General features: G+C 43.5%; 1 protein-coding gene across 1 annotated transcript; it reads right to left on the bottom strand.

Moving 5' to 3' along the window:
• Window positions 1–4,422: 4,422 nt before the first annotated feature.
• Window positions 4,423–10,696, bottom strand: NMS (neuromedin S; the record flags this gene model as incomplete). Its single annotated transcript, XM_082336227.1, has 8 exons — window positions 4,423–4,496; window positions 4,565–4,595; window positions 5,546–5,587; window positions 6,031–6,066; window positions 8,805–8,864; window positions 9,958–10,008; window positions 10,435–10,490; window positions 10,630–10,696. 8 exons carry the CDS (start codon window positions 10,694–10,696, stop codon window positions 4,423–4,425), a joined length of 417 nt encoding a protein of 138 aa, XP_082192353.1.
• Window positions 10,697–15,767: the final 5,071 nt, after the last annotated feature.

A 15,767-nucleotide genomic window follows, 5' to 3' on the forward strand; every position in this document is an offset into this window, starting at 1 on the left:
GTGCTGAGCATGATGTTATATGGTACGGAATAGCCCTTTGGTCAGTTGGGGTCAGCTGTCCCAGCTGCGTCCCCTCCCAATCTCTTGTGCATCCCCAGCCTCTTCACTGGTGGGGTGGGCTGGGAAACAGAAAAGGCCTCGAGGCTGTGCGAGCACTGCTCAGCAATAGCTAAAACATCCCTGTGTTATCAACACTGTTGTGGTCACAGATCCAAAACACAGCACCATACAAGCTGCTATGAAGAAAATTAACTCTACCCCAGCCAAAACCAGTACAAATATTTATGCAGAACTGAGTAAAACTTGATACTGTTCAGCTTAGACCTCTGAGATGAAACAGGCCAGAAGTGCCATTGCTGTGCTTTTGTTGAAGAATTTTCACCAGAAAGTGGGTATCTCTAGGTTTGCTTTATTAACAACTCAGAGCTGGGCCATCACCTCAGTGAGTGGCAACTAAGTGTTACAATTGTCAAATTGTAACACTTAATCAAAGTGCACCTAAGGTTTCCACTGTGTTCTCAATACATCATTCTTCTGGTCAGCAGAAAGTTCTTTGTTTTCCATCGGTAAACCGGTTCTTTGCTTTCCGTTTCAGTTCTTGTTTATTGACCACGTAGACCACTTCAACCACTGGTCCGATGCAAGATCATAAAAGTCATTTATTACCCTTCTATGTCTAATTTCACAATGCTCTTTTAAAACTGTCTTTAAATTCTAAGAATCTGACCTGTTAAGTTATATTATGAATGCTTACCTTACCCTTATTCTCATCATCAGTTAAAATGTCTTAATCAGCTGTTCAATTATTCATCTTTTCTTACTACATCTATCTTTATCTACTGATTAGCTCGGCTGGTGATTAATCCAGTCATGGGATAGGGCTATACAGGGACAAAATGAGCAGTGTAGCATGGACTTAGATTAATATAAAACACCTGTAGTTATACAATTCATGTAATTTATCTTTTCTAAATTACCCTATAAAATAACTATTCTTAGATGCACAATAATATTCAAGGCCTCGATTAGCTATATGCTAACACTTTTGTATCATTATCTCGTATTTATTTGCATTAACACGGTGCATCCCCGCCACTTGCATTTGACTTAGCTGGTTCCTCTAGAGGGGCACCCTAGCTGGCTCCAAATACTTGAGGAGCCAGAGGAGCCAGCATCCCTTTGGTAGTCTTTCCATGGGCTAATCATTTCCAACAGGAGCTGACAACACAGTGAACAGCAGCAACAGTGTGCCACAAGGGCACAAATAGGCCTTAATTGCCCTGAGCAGCCTCCCTGGGGACCCCCCACCCCACCAGCACTCTCCACCCAGGTGGAGGCACAGTAGCTACTATTCAGCCAGGGCTTGACCCTGTTAGAGGCTGAAATATGTAGTATGAAATTGTACTCATGTCACAGAATAACTGAGGCTGGCAAGGACCTCAGGAGGTGTCTAGTCTGATCCCAAGCAGGAATTCGGACCAGGTTTTGTCTACTCTGGTCTTGAAAACCTCCAAGGACTGGACGGCACAACCTCTCCAGACAGTCTGTTGCACTGCCTGGATGTCTCAACCCCTCTTGCTTCAACTTATGCCTGTTGCTACTTGTCCTCCCACCCCACACTATGAGAAGCCTGTCCCCTTGATGACCCCTCGTAGGCACTGGAGGGGCTGTTAGGTGGCCCTGAAGGCATCCCTCCTCCAGGCTGAACCAGCCCAGTTGCCCCTGCATATCCCCATGGGGCAAGTGCTCCAGTCCTCACCACCTTGGAGGTCCTCCATGAGCTCGCTCCAGTTTGTCCATGCCCATCCTGTATTGAGGGGCCCAAAACTGGACACTCTTTCCTAGATGTGGTCTAACAATTGCCAAATAACTCATCACTTCTATCTACCAGCCAAACTTCTGTTAATACAGCCCAAATGGGGAAATTATCCAGTCAAAAACCCCTAAAAAAAATCCCACGTTTCTCAGCGTTTGTTTTTAAAGATAGAGGAGTTCCCAAATCCAGTTTACCTGTGGCTGTGCGAGCGTAACTGAGACAGTACCATGCCATGGTACTAGGACTGTGTAGCCAAGGAGGGAAAGGAGCAATAACAAAGGGCTTGAGGAAGCCAATGCTGTGGGACAGTGTGTTGAGGAATCCCAACCTGGTATGTATCCCCAGATCCTGGCTTTTACTATGCTCTTTTCTTCCCAAGGAAGTAACTGCTTAGTACTTTAAGTTTTCCACACATAAACATCTCCACCTAGCAAAACACATCACCCCACTCCATACAGTGCAAGCACAATTGGCTGCACCATAGGTTTAAATGCATGATTTCAGTAAAAAGGGCAGATGTTCAGAATATCTCCCTTCAGAATAAGTGACTTATTTGTGCTTCATGATAGCCAGTAAGGCAAAGCTGAAAAAAAAATACATCATCTGATCAAATAGTGCCTGTGTGTTACCACCGTACTTGTTCCACTTCTTTCAAAGTGCTTTGGATTCATCGATTACCATACTCAACCCCTTAGTTATTCAAAATAAGAATTAAACCATTAAAACGTCCATGACAATTTTAATATCTTATCATGCTGTTTGGTATGCATATTCTGAAATGCTGGCAAAATATATTATCTAGCCAAAGGGGCAAGCTTATCATTCATGACCCCATTAAAGATGATGTTCTAAATATGAAATGCACTGTTGGATTTGAAAAATATAGATATTCAGGTGATTGATTTCCTTTGAATACAGTCAGAACCAGGCAATGCTACACTACAACCCACTGAAATCTAGTACCTGCTTCAATAAAAAAGGACAAGAAGAATTAATGATTGCAAGTTTATTACATGGAACAGCAAACTCCAGACAACTGAGTCACATAACAGACAATCAATGCAACGGGAAGTCTCTTTTCTTTGTATAAACCAAGCCATCAAGCTGGTAAATTGACCCATGAACTTCATATTCCATGGTACTCTGAAACAAATTAACACAGTATTTTATGTTGAGATGTTGATCTGAATATGACTTTGTATTCAGTTATGTATGTCTGGTCCTTCCCAAAGTTAGAAACGAAATATTTCAAATTCTAGCAGATTAAGAATTCTAGCAGATTCAGAAGATTAAGATGGATGAGAGTTTGGAAATTTGGAGAAGTGCCCAGGTCTGTTATTTGCACTCAAACATAAATCCTCCCTCCTCATACAGGTCTCTTTCCACCTTGTCCTAACTCCACTGTCCTTTCAGTGTATGGAGGCATGGTGTGCATCTTGCAGCCGGGTTGGCTGTGGATAAAATTTACTGCTCTATGTAAGGCGAGGGCATCATCATAGAGTAGTGGCTTCTACACTAGCCATTTAATGAGATCTGTTTGATCTGTTCTGCTAACACCAGAGTACTTCACATAGAGTACTGTGAAGCAAGTTTACTCTAATTGGTTTTGAACTGTCTTGCCCAAAAGCTATAGGGACTCTCTTTCTCTCTGTTTGGCTTATCTTAGTGGTTGTCAGCTCATGCTTCCAGTTTTTCTAAACAGCTCTGGGCAGCACTACCTGTCCTTACAGGTTTCATAGCTATGAAACATTTCCCACACACGTGTGTACCTAACAACACAAGAACAGCTGCACTGTCTCAAAGCAGAGATCCATCTAGTTCCTCATCTTCCTTTCATCCATGAGAAGCAATGGACACCAGGGTAGTGCCTAAGACCAGAGCAAGCAAGTAATGATGCTGCTTTACAACACTCTCCCAAGTCTTTGGTTCCTTTCTTTCTCAAACGGTTTAATCCTGAATATACAGCAAAGGTATTCTTTGCTTGAGTTTAATTTGCAGTTTTAGTTTCCTATCCTTCTGTCCTGTCCAAAAAAAAAAACCCCAACCCTTTCAGTCAACAGCTGAAAGCAATTCTTATGTTGCAAACAGAAAATGATGATCTTTTATTGTGGGGTAAAAGATTGGAAAAGGAGAGATGAAGGAGGAGACACATGTACATTGACTGTCTTGTCCATTTCCCATTAAAGCTCACTAAGACCTTTAATAGAGACTTTCAAAGATGCATATGCAAGTGCTAGGTAACATTATTAGATCTCACTGTCTTCCTTCCTTACATCCCCACCCCTGCTCTTTCTAGTTAATGTTTACCTCAAAACAGGTCCTAATTCTGATGTGAGGATGACTCCCACCTGCATGTAGAGATCTGTATTGGTAGGATTAGGTGACTGAAGGTCTCTTGGAACAGAGAGGAATTTAGCTTTTATGTTCCAAGTACAATTTACACCTTCTGTTTTTAAACTTTATAATTTCTGTACCATTTCTATCATTTTGCAGAGGATGAAAACTCCTCCTTACTGAACCTTAAAGAGAGAAGAAAACAATCCTTTTGTCAAGAGCACACTGTAAGTCTCTGAGCATGAAAAAATGCATTTCTGCCCAGACATCTCCTAGTGACCATATGAAACATCCACGTGGGTATCCAGGTTTGTACTAGGTTTGTAATACTTCTCAGTAACTCCTCCTGTCACGAGGATCATCATTACTGATAAAACCAGAACGAATTCTTGTCACTTTTGGATGCCTACTTACCACTGCCTTCGATAGTTCTTCCATTTCGAGGCTGAAAAATATAATAATTAGATGGTTGTGCAGAAGTATTAGATGCCAGATTTATAAGCACACCAAAATACATCTCCCATCATGCAGACAGAGTACATAAGAAGGCTGCAGTAAGATTTTCTTTAAAGGGACAACACATCAAATACTAGGGGATCCATGCAGGGTGGGTTTTGCCTTTGAGAAATATTCATTCAGCCTCTGTCCAAATAGCTAAACAGTCTGGCTTTAATTATGCTCATTAAGGGTCTTGATCCCAATTCATTGGGGTACTATGTAGATGCCTAAGAAAGAGCATATAAATACCAGCACTGAAAGTACCTGGCTGGACACACTTGAAGTGAGCTAAAATGTAAATGACAGCTGAATTGGCACTCTGGTTACTTGCTACGACCTACTTCATAACTTTATTTTTAATGTGTTGAACATATTCTGCATTAGATCATGCAAGCCTGCATTAGATTCAGCAAGCCAATGGGTGAAAAACATGAGAGAAATGATGATGATGTCCAGAATTTTGCTTTGGCTTTTCACCCTGTTATGCAGTGTGCCATCACGTACTGGCAAGACTTTTCAGACCAAGCGGACATTCAGCTCACGCACACGTTTTATCTGGTGAATTTAGTATCAGTGCACCTTGGCAGTCTCAGAGATACACATCACGTACTGCTTCTGTCTTCAGATGATTTCGCTCAAGATAAAAACATTTGCAGAGTCACCTCTTCAAATAAAAAGTGTTTAATCCATTACTACCCCAGATCTCATTACCTTGTCATCTTTTAGTTGAACTAGAGCTTTTTAAGCAAATGGCTCCCTAAGCTTTCAAGCAAGGGATATTTAGCCTCTACTGAAAATAAATGCAGCGAGAATTTGTGAAGGGAAAGAGCTGCTTATCTATGGCTATATAACATTGTCTGTGATTCACAATTTTTAAAAAGTAAGAGATTCAGATACCCTGAAAAGGAAAAAAGGCCGTCCCAGAGTCCCGTGACTATCCTGTAAAATAAAACACAAACAATAAAATACTTTAAACTCAGTTCCATAGATCTGTTGACAAGTTTTGGTGTCATTCCATCAGAGTATCAATAAATTCAGGACCTTTTTCAGCAGCATGCAAATAACAAGACGTTGATAGTCCCCAATGCCCATTCATCTGGAATGCTGATTAAAAATTAATACCCAAAGGGTACTGTCAAGAACTATCCATTCTGTCTAGTGTAAACATATTCAATTACCATAATTAAAGATTCACAGGCTTTAGAAAATGTATAAAAGCTTTACACATGGTGGATTGCTTTGCAGAAGCAGGGTCAGCACAGCTCACTTCCCAACCACTGAAAAAAAAGCAAGCTGACTTTAAAAAAAAAGCAGCAAAAGGAACAGGGAAAGGGCTGTACTTCCCTGTCCAGTGCTACTTGCTTGTCTTCCCATTTACATACCTTCTTTGTAAACTTTGCAGCAGCAATCTGTGATTCCTGCAAGTGGACAGTGTAAGTTAATCAAGATGCTGTCATTTCTTTGGTTTGTTACAGTAATCCTCCATCACTGATGGTGTTGCTCCACTCCACGTGAGAAGGGAGAGTATTACACATATCACAGATACAAGAACAGCAGCAAACGGATCTTTTTAAAGACTGATTTTAATCCTGCCTTAACCAATGTTACCCCACTCATTACCATCATTCAACATGCTTCCCTCGCTGTACAGCAAAGCATAGCCGTGCTCTGGCAGGGGAAGCAGAGCTCCACCTGGAGTGAACGCAGCAGCTCCATTCCTCAGGCGTGAATTGTACTGACAGTCCTTACCTTGTTAAAATGTGCCTGCTCTTCACCTTTCAGACTGCCCTTGGTTTTAACCCAGGCATGATTGCTGGTTTTAAGCCCTCCCCTGCACCCTTTATTCTTCAGGAAATTGCTCATTTTTCTACTCAGCCTTACATCAAGGAATAGAAACTTCCCCATGACTTCACAGGAGCAGACTGAGCTCAGAGTCTAACAAAGTCCTGAACCTGCAGTCTGGTACCTCTAGCTTGGCAGCCCTCCTGCCCGCACGATCCCGGCTAGGGACAGCTCTGAGTGCTGCAGCTGCGGTTACATCAGTGAACTGGTTTAGTTACCCGGGGTGGGCTTGAAAAACCAGCACATATAATGAGCAAGGATGTGAAGAGAGGGGAGGAGAACACAGGGAAAGCATGTGGATGGGAAACTGGAGTGGAGGAATTTAAAAAGACAAAATATACAAGGTAAAAGGAGGGAATCAGGATTCATGGTATGAGATGAGGATTTCCTCTTGTTAAACTGTTCTTGGTTCAAGCCTCAAGGCAATGATTTATGGAACAACTGATATCAACTTACAGGGCTATGAAATACTATAGAAGAAAAAAGTGCTTGCTCAGTCAAGGTGCTTTAAAGGATACAAAGGAGGAGGCTACAACAAAGAGATATTGTGAACACTAGTTTTGTTCCAAGATGATTATCGCATACCAAAGACAGACTGACTCATGACAGCCTGCAGTTTCAAATATCCTAGCTAATTTATAACAGATGAGAGTTTACTACGTGGAAGAAACATGGTAAAAACTGAGCTTCTAGATAGTGTGTTGGCTTGACTTTAGGATAGAAATTTCAAGCTCTCACAGAGGTTGGGTTTAGATATTTAGTTCTTTTTGATTCCTTTGAAAGTGACATCTGCAAGATTTACCCAAAGATTAGACATTGAAACTAAATAGTCTGTTAGCTCTCCCAAAAGTTCCCCAGATGGAGTTCAAGTCCCATTAATGCTAAAATTGCTACCTACTTTGCCTTTCATAGTGCTGAGGCATCAATCCTTCTCTTGAAACACTGTCTACCTTCTCTGCATAATCTATAACTCTGACTGAATCAAATTTTTTTTTTTTATTTTAAATCCACACAAATACGGGGTCATGCAGAAAGTTGAAGTTCAGCTGAAGTCAGTAGGATTTTGTAACTGTTTTATTGGGTGCACTACATGTGCAAACTTATGTTTGCAGTGTCTTCTCAAGATTCTTCATGGGCTGAGAAAGTACAACTTCATGTTATAAGAGATTTGACCAGCTAGGTAAAAATTTGTACTTTTTGCATAGCTTTTTTCCATATCTCACATGTAGATTTGATCTACCACTTAATCAGACCAAACTGAGAAATCATATTGCAGATACGTAGCCAATATTAGTCATATCTCTTGAAAGGATATTGTATGAGATCCAGCTCCCAATCTTGAGGATGCATAACAGAGTGAATTTTTTGCAAAGTTAGCAACTGAAATAGTAACCAGGAATAGGGCTCCATTCAAAGTTACCTGATGACTCTGGATGTCCCCTCATTAACTAAGCTGCAGAAGTATAGGAGTCAATACTGAACTCAAAACATTTATTAGACATTTAAAACTGAAATGCTTGAATTTTTTACACAATCAACTTCTGTAGAGTTTTATGGCTGCTTTAGGAAAGCATGCTTAGAGTTATAATAAGCTAAAGGCACTGGAAAGAAGAGATATTGAAATACATACCAAAATACCTTCTATTACTGTCTTGAAGGCTCTACTCGTGATTTGAAAAAAGAGGACTCAAATTCCAGAAGTAAACTGGCCTTCTTAACACACCCAGGGGCTGAGTGAACTTTATGGGAAAGGCTCTTAATAAACTGCTGATTAATAAAAAAGTGATATAAAGCAGAACTGACATTGAGCTAGGTCCTAGTATGACTACACCAATGAGGAAGAGCTATACTCAATAACTCCTCAACTTAATCTTTTGGATCTGACTCAGAAATACAAAAAACCCAAGCTCAAGTAGGGTATTAAAAATCAGTAAAGCAACTCATATGCCTCCATATGCTGTGGATCCAAAGTTGCATATATTTTTAGCATATGTAACCCTGTATTATTCAAAAGTGAGGGTCGGGCTGGAATACTGACCCCACCTGTAAGTGGATGTTTGGTTCCTGAGCTCTGAATTGGTAAAAAACGCAGCAATTTGATATATAATTTAATGGAGTTAAGAATTACATGCAAACTACTAAGGGAAAGAAAAAAATCTTTTATAGACTCTCCTACATCTCCTAAACCATGATGATATTAGATTATACATTCTTGTTTGGAGAGAAACGTCAAGAAGTTGGTTTTGGAGGAGTTACTTTTTAAGTTTAAGTAGCGAGAGGATGCTTTGAAGTAAAAGAAGCAATTACACCTTACCTCATTTGTATGCATGCTGTTGAATATGGAATAACAAAGATCCAAAACAGTGCTGGAGATCTGCAAAACCAAACAGTACTTTAATACATTTAGTGAGAGGATGTGGTGTACATGGTTTGACAGAGAACAGGCTTGATTCTCATCCCAGCGCAATGTAAATTGAACACAGTTCCACTAAAACCACTCAGAGCTGGGCAAGACTTACTGAAGCTATTATGAGCTGAAAAATTAGTATTTTGTATGAGGAGAATACACACGATACTACTAATGACTACAATATAGTCTTGTGCTATAGAGAGACCTAAATCAGCCTCTTGTATTTAAAATACATTTTCCTATGCTACATGTTCTACAAATAGGTTTGGGCTTTGGTGTATTTAATCTACACTCAATTTCATCTACAAGCATTTCAGTTAATCAGTACTATAATCTTTAACCATATACTGAAATACACTGTCCTGTACTCACTGTCACAGGACAAGGATTTGCTGATGCATGCAGTCACATTAGACAAGAAATAACTACAGCTCCAAAGGAAGTAAAGTGTAAGACATCTGAACAGCTGGCTCTGGGAACTATTTTCCACCAGTCTTGGTTACAAAACTGAAAGATTTCCAAAAGAAAAAAAAAAATCGGCACAAAAATGCTGAAAATTTCCAGGTAATTGTTGATCCTACAAAGACTTTTCTCTCCCCTTTGAAAATGAAAATGACCCTTAGGCTCAGTATCAAATGCAGCAGGGCTGGTCTTTCAAAGTTACTCAAGCAGTCTAAAGCATTTGCAAGCTCTGGGCTACAGACACCAGAGCTGCAATCGCTCCCTTCTCCTCTGAGCACCATCCACCCACCACCGCAGAGCCGGGACCAGGCAGGACCCTGCCTGTAACTCCCACAGCACCGACCGGCGCCTCTTGCTTCAGTGCTACCTACCACTGTGGTGGCAAGAAAAGCACATTCTTTTCTTTCTCTAGGTCTGAGTGGGCTCTGCAGAGAGGAGAGCCCATACACCAGCAAACTTGCTCTGCTCTCCAGAGCCGCTGGCTCTCTGGAGGAGGCTCTGCCACCTGCAGCTACTGATGCCGAGGGTTACACGGGACCATTAGTATGTCTGAAAGAGTCGCAGCAGATCAGACAGATTAGCAAAGTCAGTTTACCTGGGGTTGATTAGACAGTTCCATCCACTGACTGAAACACAGTGCCAGTTGCTTTAAAAAAAGTAAAGATTAGACATTATCAGTGGGGCTTTCATACCTTGGGACCCACGTCTCAGCTCAGGGAGTCAGGACCAGCTGGTCATTAGCCCACCTGGCTTTCGCTGACCCAGGTACCCTATTCCGCACACAGCCGGCATCGCACCCCCGCCCATCCCTGTCGCACCTGCCCCCCCGGGCAGCCAAGGGGTTCAGCCTCCCTGCTCTCCCCGCCGCCCGCCCCCGGTACCACGCCGCACCCACCCCGGGGATTTCCTGCCGCATTTCCAGCCCGTTGCCCATTTCCTACCGCCTTTCCCTGCCGCGGGCGAGCCTCGCTCCCCACCTCCCTCGCCCAGCCCGGGCCGGACCGGCTCAGCCCCACACCTCCAGGGCGCGTCGCTTTCAGGGGGCTGGCGGGGAAGGCACGGGCGGGCATACCTGGCTTTTGGGCAGCTCGGCGCCGTCCCGGTAGCCGGAGAAAGGCTGGGGGAACCCTGCGGGGACACGGCGGTGCGGAGATGCCGCGGAGCCCAGCCCCGACGGCCCCCCTCGATGGGAGACGACCCTTCCCAAAGTTTGGGGGTTCGTTTGTGGGGGTCCCCCCCCTTTCCCCGTGCTGGGGGCGGGACGTACCTGAGCCCCGCGGGAGGGCGCAGAGGCAGCAGACGGCCAGCAGCCAGGGCAGGGCGGGCGGGGCCATGGCGGGGCGGCGGCGGGCGGGCAGGCGGGAGCGCCGCCGTGCCCGGGCCGCCTTTATGGGGCCGCGCCGAGCCCGGGCCGCCGCCGAGCCAATGGGCGCCGGGGCGGCCCCGCTGCCGCCGCCGCTGCCGGGCGCGCCGGCCCCCGCCGCCGCCCCCCGCCGTGACCGAGGGACCCCCGCCGGCGGGAGGGCCCGCGGGGAGGCTGCCGGGGTCCTGCCTTAGGCACCCCGTCCGAGCTGGTTGTCTTGAAGAGGTGACAGAAAGGAAGGAGGGAGGGAAGGGAAGGAGAGGCTGTGCAAGGAGAAGCGACGGAGGTGCTGGGATTTTCATTCTGGCCAGAAAAATTCAGGTTTGTAGAGCAGGGCTTACTGAGTCTTTGGAAAATATTTCTCCTCGCGGCAGCTTGGGAAGTAAAGTTTGCCTTCTGATTAGAAGGGATGTGAACTTTCGTCTCGAACAAGTCCCAGCCCATCTTACTATATTTACCTTCATGTGAAATAAGGAAAGCCATCCACCTCTCATTTCATTTCATAGCGGGTATGGCTGTAGACAAGACATAGATCTGCTCATAACAGAAAGGTGATTCGCTATTCTTCCTCATCTAATCATTGGGTTTGACTTTGGAAAATGCTTCCCAGTTTCCTCCGTGCTAGTTCTAAGGGCAGTGCTTTCTAATCAGATCTGAGATGGAGAAAGGCAGAGTCCTCTCAACCTCTTTTTTATAGACTTTGGGCCTGCTGAAGCAAATACATAGGCAGTTGTCCAACTTCTCACATATGTAGTAGAGATGTTTGGGAGGCAATGGCTGCATGTGGGATAGAAGACATAAAAAGCTGCAGAAGGTATTACTGGCACAGCAGCCCACCTCGTCTCGTAACGTCCCTCAGTGGCTGTGCCGCGCACTAAAAGGATGACGGCACGACTGTTCCCGGTGGGAGCATCTCAGCATCTCAGAGCAGTCAGAGAGGAGACGCACCTGCTTTCCCGCAGAGAAGAAAAGGGGAGCCAGACTTCACGTGACTTCGTCAGCTCCACAGCCGTGTGTCCTGAGTACGTGAAGAGGCGCGGGAGCAGCCGAGTGGCCCCAGCACCATTAGTTCACCCTTTGTTCCTTCCCCTGGGAGAGGCGGCCGGCTTTGCCTCATCACGGCCCTTTGGGTGCAATAATCTGAGCGGGGGGCTGTTGGGAGAGGTCAGACCTTGCTGGAGCAGGCACTCAGCTGTCAGCTCCTCACCCCTCTTGACTGGAAATGGGAGTTTCAAGGCAGGATGGTATTCAAAGAGATTATTCTCTCTGACTGTAGAATTTTTACCCCTTGTGGGAGCTAAAGCAGATTGCAGTGAGTTTTGTGATGATGGTTTCTCATAGCAAATCCTCCCAGGCTTTGCGTAACAAGGAGATGCAGGGTGCCAAGAAGCCCATACCCCTTCTCTGCAGTGACCCTGTTTTCTGTCCAAGCCTGTGCAATCCTGGAGTGAAGAGACTCTCTGTGTTTGTTAAATTTTCTCAGAAAAGGGAGGATGGCATTTTATTTTCGACGGCAGCAAGCAGCAGGTTCCTGCTTGGTATACTGTAATTTATGCCAATGTAGTCACAGAAATGTGAAAACAGAGCCCCACTAGTGTGAGCTGGGCCCATCAGAAGTACACAGGTAAAGACACTCTGAAGGATTACACAATTTCATATTAACTGTCTGCTTTCTGTCTTTTGACACTTACTTTAACTAAACCAAAAATTATTGTTCTTCAACATTGTTTCTGTTACTATGCTTATCACAGATTTTGCACCCAAATCACTCCCACGCTACAGAAACATGGGATCTTAGAGAGCCATTCTAGATTCAGTGTTTGTTACTATCTTTTTGCATACAAGCATATTAGATACTAGTACTTTTAAATACTAACTATTTGCTACATTTTAGAGTTGAATACTATTAAATGGCTACCAAGTTGCTAGTGATTATTCACTGTAATGGGATGTGGTTCTCCAGCTTTCCCTGGCTGGTAAGGACGGCAGAGTCCGCTGCTTTCTTCCTCAGGCTACTCATTATCTGCCTAAAATCCCACTTCTGTCCCACACAGCCTCTTAAATAATAGCCCTTTTCAAAGTATTTACCTATCTCTCAGTTTAGGAGTGTGAATTTTTTGCAATAGCATAGGGAAAGGGGCATGTGATCATGCTGGATGGGTAAAACCTACCCCTTACGAAGTAAAATAGTGGATGCTGCCTGAACCTTTCCTTCCTCCTTCTCATGCCCAGTGCAGGATCCGCTGCTTTACTGCACCCTTTCCCAGTGAGTACCCTAAGTGTACCCCGTGCTCTCCTTCAGCAGATTTTGCCTACATGTTGGTCCTGTGAAGCCTGTGGAGTTATTAATTTGCTTCAAGTGAGGCTTATACTTAAAGATGAGATAAAAATTAAGTCATACAAGTTCCATTAAAAAATATCAGTACAACTTATTACCAAACTGAAAATAGTATTTCATCAGTGACTGTGCAGTATGAGGGAAGAATGGGGAAAAGTGTTTAGAAGTAAAATTTCAAATAGCTGAAATGTGTCATATTATGAATACATTCTCCGTCCTTAAATCAGAACTTTCTTCTGCTGCTGTACTTTTCATTTCATAGGTGTTAGCTAAAGTGCAGCTCCGCCAATGGATATATCAGCACCAAGCCACATAAATGAGCCGTATTTTTACTGCACAAATGAAATTCCTCCTTTAAGATCCTGCACGCAGAGAGAGAAATAAGTTAAGAGTTTCAGTGCCCACAGTTATTCACAAATGAGTTAAAAATGAAGCTTTGGTGGGGGGTCAACGAGAAACAAGAGAATTTTTTATGGTGAGTCAGGAGGCTTGGCATATATTTAGCAACAGCAATATTATGGCACCCATAATTTTAGATTAAAACATGCTGTGATTGATAAATGAAGAATAAGAAGAAAATTTGGCTTCAACAGGCATAAGGGTGAAGGGCTGGCTTCCTTTTTGTAAATGATCTCTGCGATGAAATCAGCGGGTAATCGCAGATAGCGAGGACAGAGTCGGCAAAATGTCAGCACCGTGCAGTCCCTGAGTGTATCCCAGTGGCTGCTTCTGCTCCCGCGTACCTCTCACCCTCTGCAGCTCAGCAGTGCATGGTATGAAGCCTTATCCTGCTCTGAGGGCTTTCTATACCTAACCCACAATCCGTTTGGAAAGCTGACAAAAGCTGCAGAAGTTGGAGGGTATTATTTATTAGGCAAACCTGCCATAAAGCCTGCTCATCTGTATTAAATATGACAGTGCCTGTTAATGCTGAATACAAGGCCGGTTTACTGTGGTTTTAGTTAACACGCATTTACCTTTCCAGCACAGATAAGCAGTCCAAACAGTGAGAGCTCGCCTCATTTTCTGTTTCTACGTGGGCAAGGCTTCACTCAGCACTCAGAGCTGTGGGCCCAAACTTTGCTCTCACCAGCACACACTGGCCATTCAATTTCTGGTGTTAAAAAAGACTGGGGGAAAAAAAAACACACTCTGGTAAAATAGACATCTAGTCTATGTTTTAGTATAGGCATTGATTTGGTTGTCAGAATGTCAAATAAGTACAGAATAGTTAATTTTATTCTTTTTTTGTGGTTGGATTGCTATACCTTACAGACATAAAGCCATAGTCTTAAAAGTTCAGTAGGGCAGCAAGTAAATAATTCAAGGGGATCAGTAAAAGCATGCCTCATACTGCTGGAGTTCAAAGACAAGATGCTAACCAAGAGCGTCAAAATGGAGGACAGGTGCTATTGGGGAAATTAGGGAACTAGAGCAGGAATCTGAACGTTTCCATTCTTTTGGATAGTTTCTTGGCTAATTTCTTGGATAAACGTGATTTTATATCTGCTGTGTTCAGCCAGAGAAGTGGAAATTCCTCTGAAATGAAGCAATTTACACCTACTGGATTGTACTGTATGGAAACAGTACTGTAGCAATGGGCTATATTGGGCTATACTGGGCTGAAAGTTCATTACAATTAGTATGCTTTGAGGCATTTGAAAAGATCTTCAATCTGGAACTTTCACTTGGCTTAATTTTATTTGGTGCTTCCCCAGTTGGACAGGGAAGCAGTATGCTGTTCTGCTCAGGCAACTGGTGGGATAATTCAATCAGTTTCTGTGGTTGAGCTTTCATCAAGGATTTATCCAGAATGATTTGTTCCTGACTCCTTAGCTTGTGCCTTACCAGAAATTTCCAGGTGGTCTTGCAGTCAAATACTGGAGTGGCTGACATATACTTAGCATTGACAGTTGAACAGATCCGACTTTAACAGCTGAATTATAATGCTTACACTCATTCATCCACACCTCCTAGATCTGAATGGTTTACTTTGTAGCTTTAATTTTCTTGGAGTGTAGTTCTATGTAAATAATAATTTTGTGGTTATAGAGGGATTACCACAGTCTGTGGAAATGGATACCTTACAGTGATTACTAAAGGATATAGGCTAATACTTATACCATACATCTCAGATTTCTGGCAAATACCCAAATCCTAAGTCTCCATTAGTATATGTGAAGAGAATATGTAAGGATGTGTTAAAATAAATGTTTGTCTCACCAAGAGCTGGCTACAGGGAGAACCGATCCCAGACCATTTTTACTACCCAACCAAGTTTCCTCAACCGCCACTCACTCTAAACCCACGAGCCAGCGAGAAGAAACTACCAGACGACATCAATCCGTTTCAGTATCATATGAGCCACCAGCCCTCTGTTGGTGATACTGCTCATCATCTGCCTGAGTTTAAGACCATGCACAGAAACAACCCATCTAGGAAGCTGCGCGTGTCAATAACTGGGAGCTCAGGCCTCCGGACACTCCAAGTTACCCATCTGTCACTGAGTGAGGAGCAAGGAGTTTAACCCAAAGCTTTGCTTCCCTTAGCCATATTTAGCAGCGCTTGCTCTGTCAGAGATCTGAGTTGAGTGCCATTCAAAATGAGTAAGTACTTAAACACTGTCACTTACAACTATTGCTGAAGTTATCTGTATTTTTATTGTATAATATGAAAGCAATTAATTTTCTCACTCTATTTCAGG

Source organism: Platalea leucorodia (genome assembly GCF_965183815.1).
Source record: "Platalea leucorodia genome assembly, chromosome: 2".
Taxonomy (NCBI): domain Eukaryota; kingdom Metazoa; phylum Chordata; class Aves; order Pelecaniformes; family Threskiornithidae; genus Platalea; species Platalea leucorodia.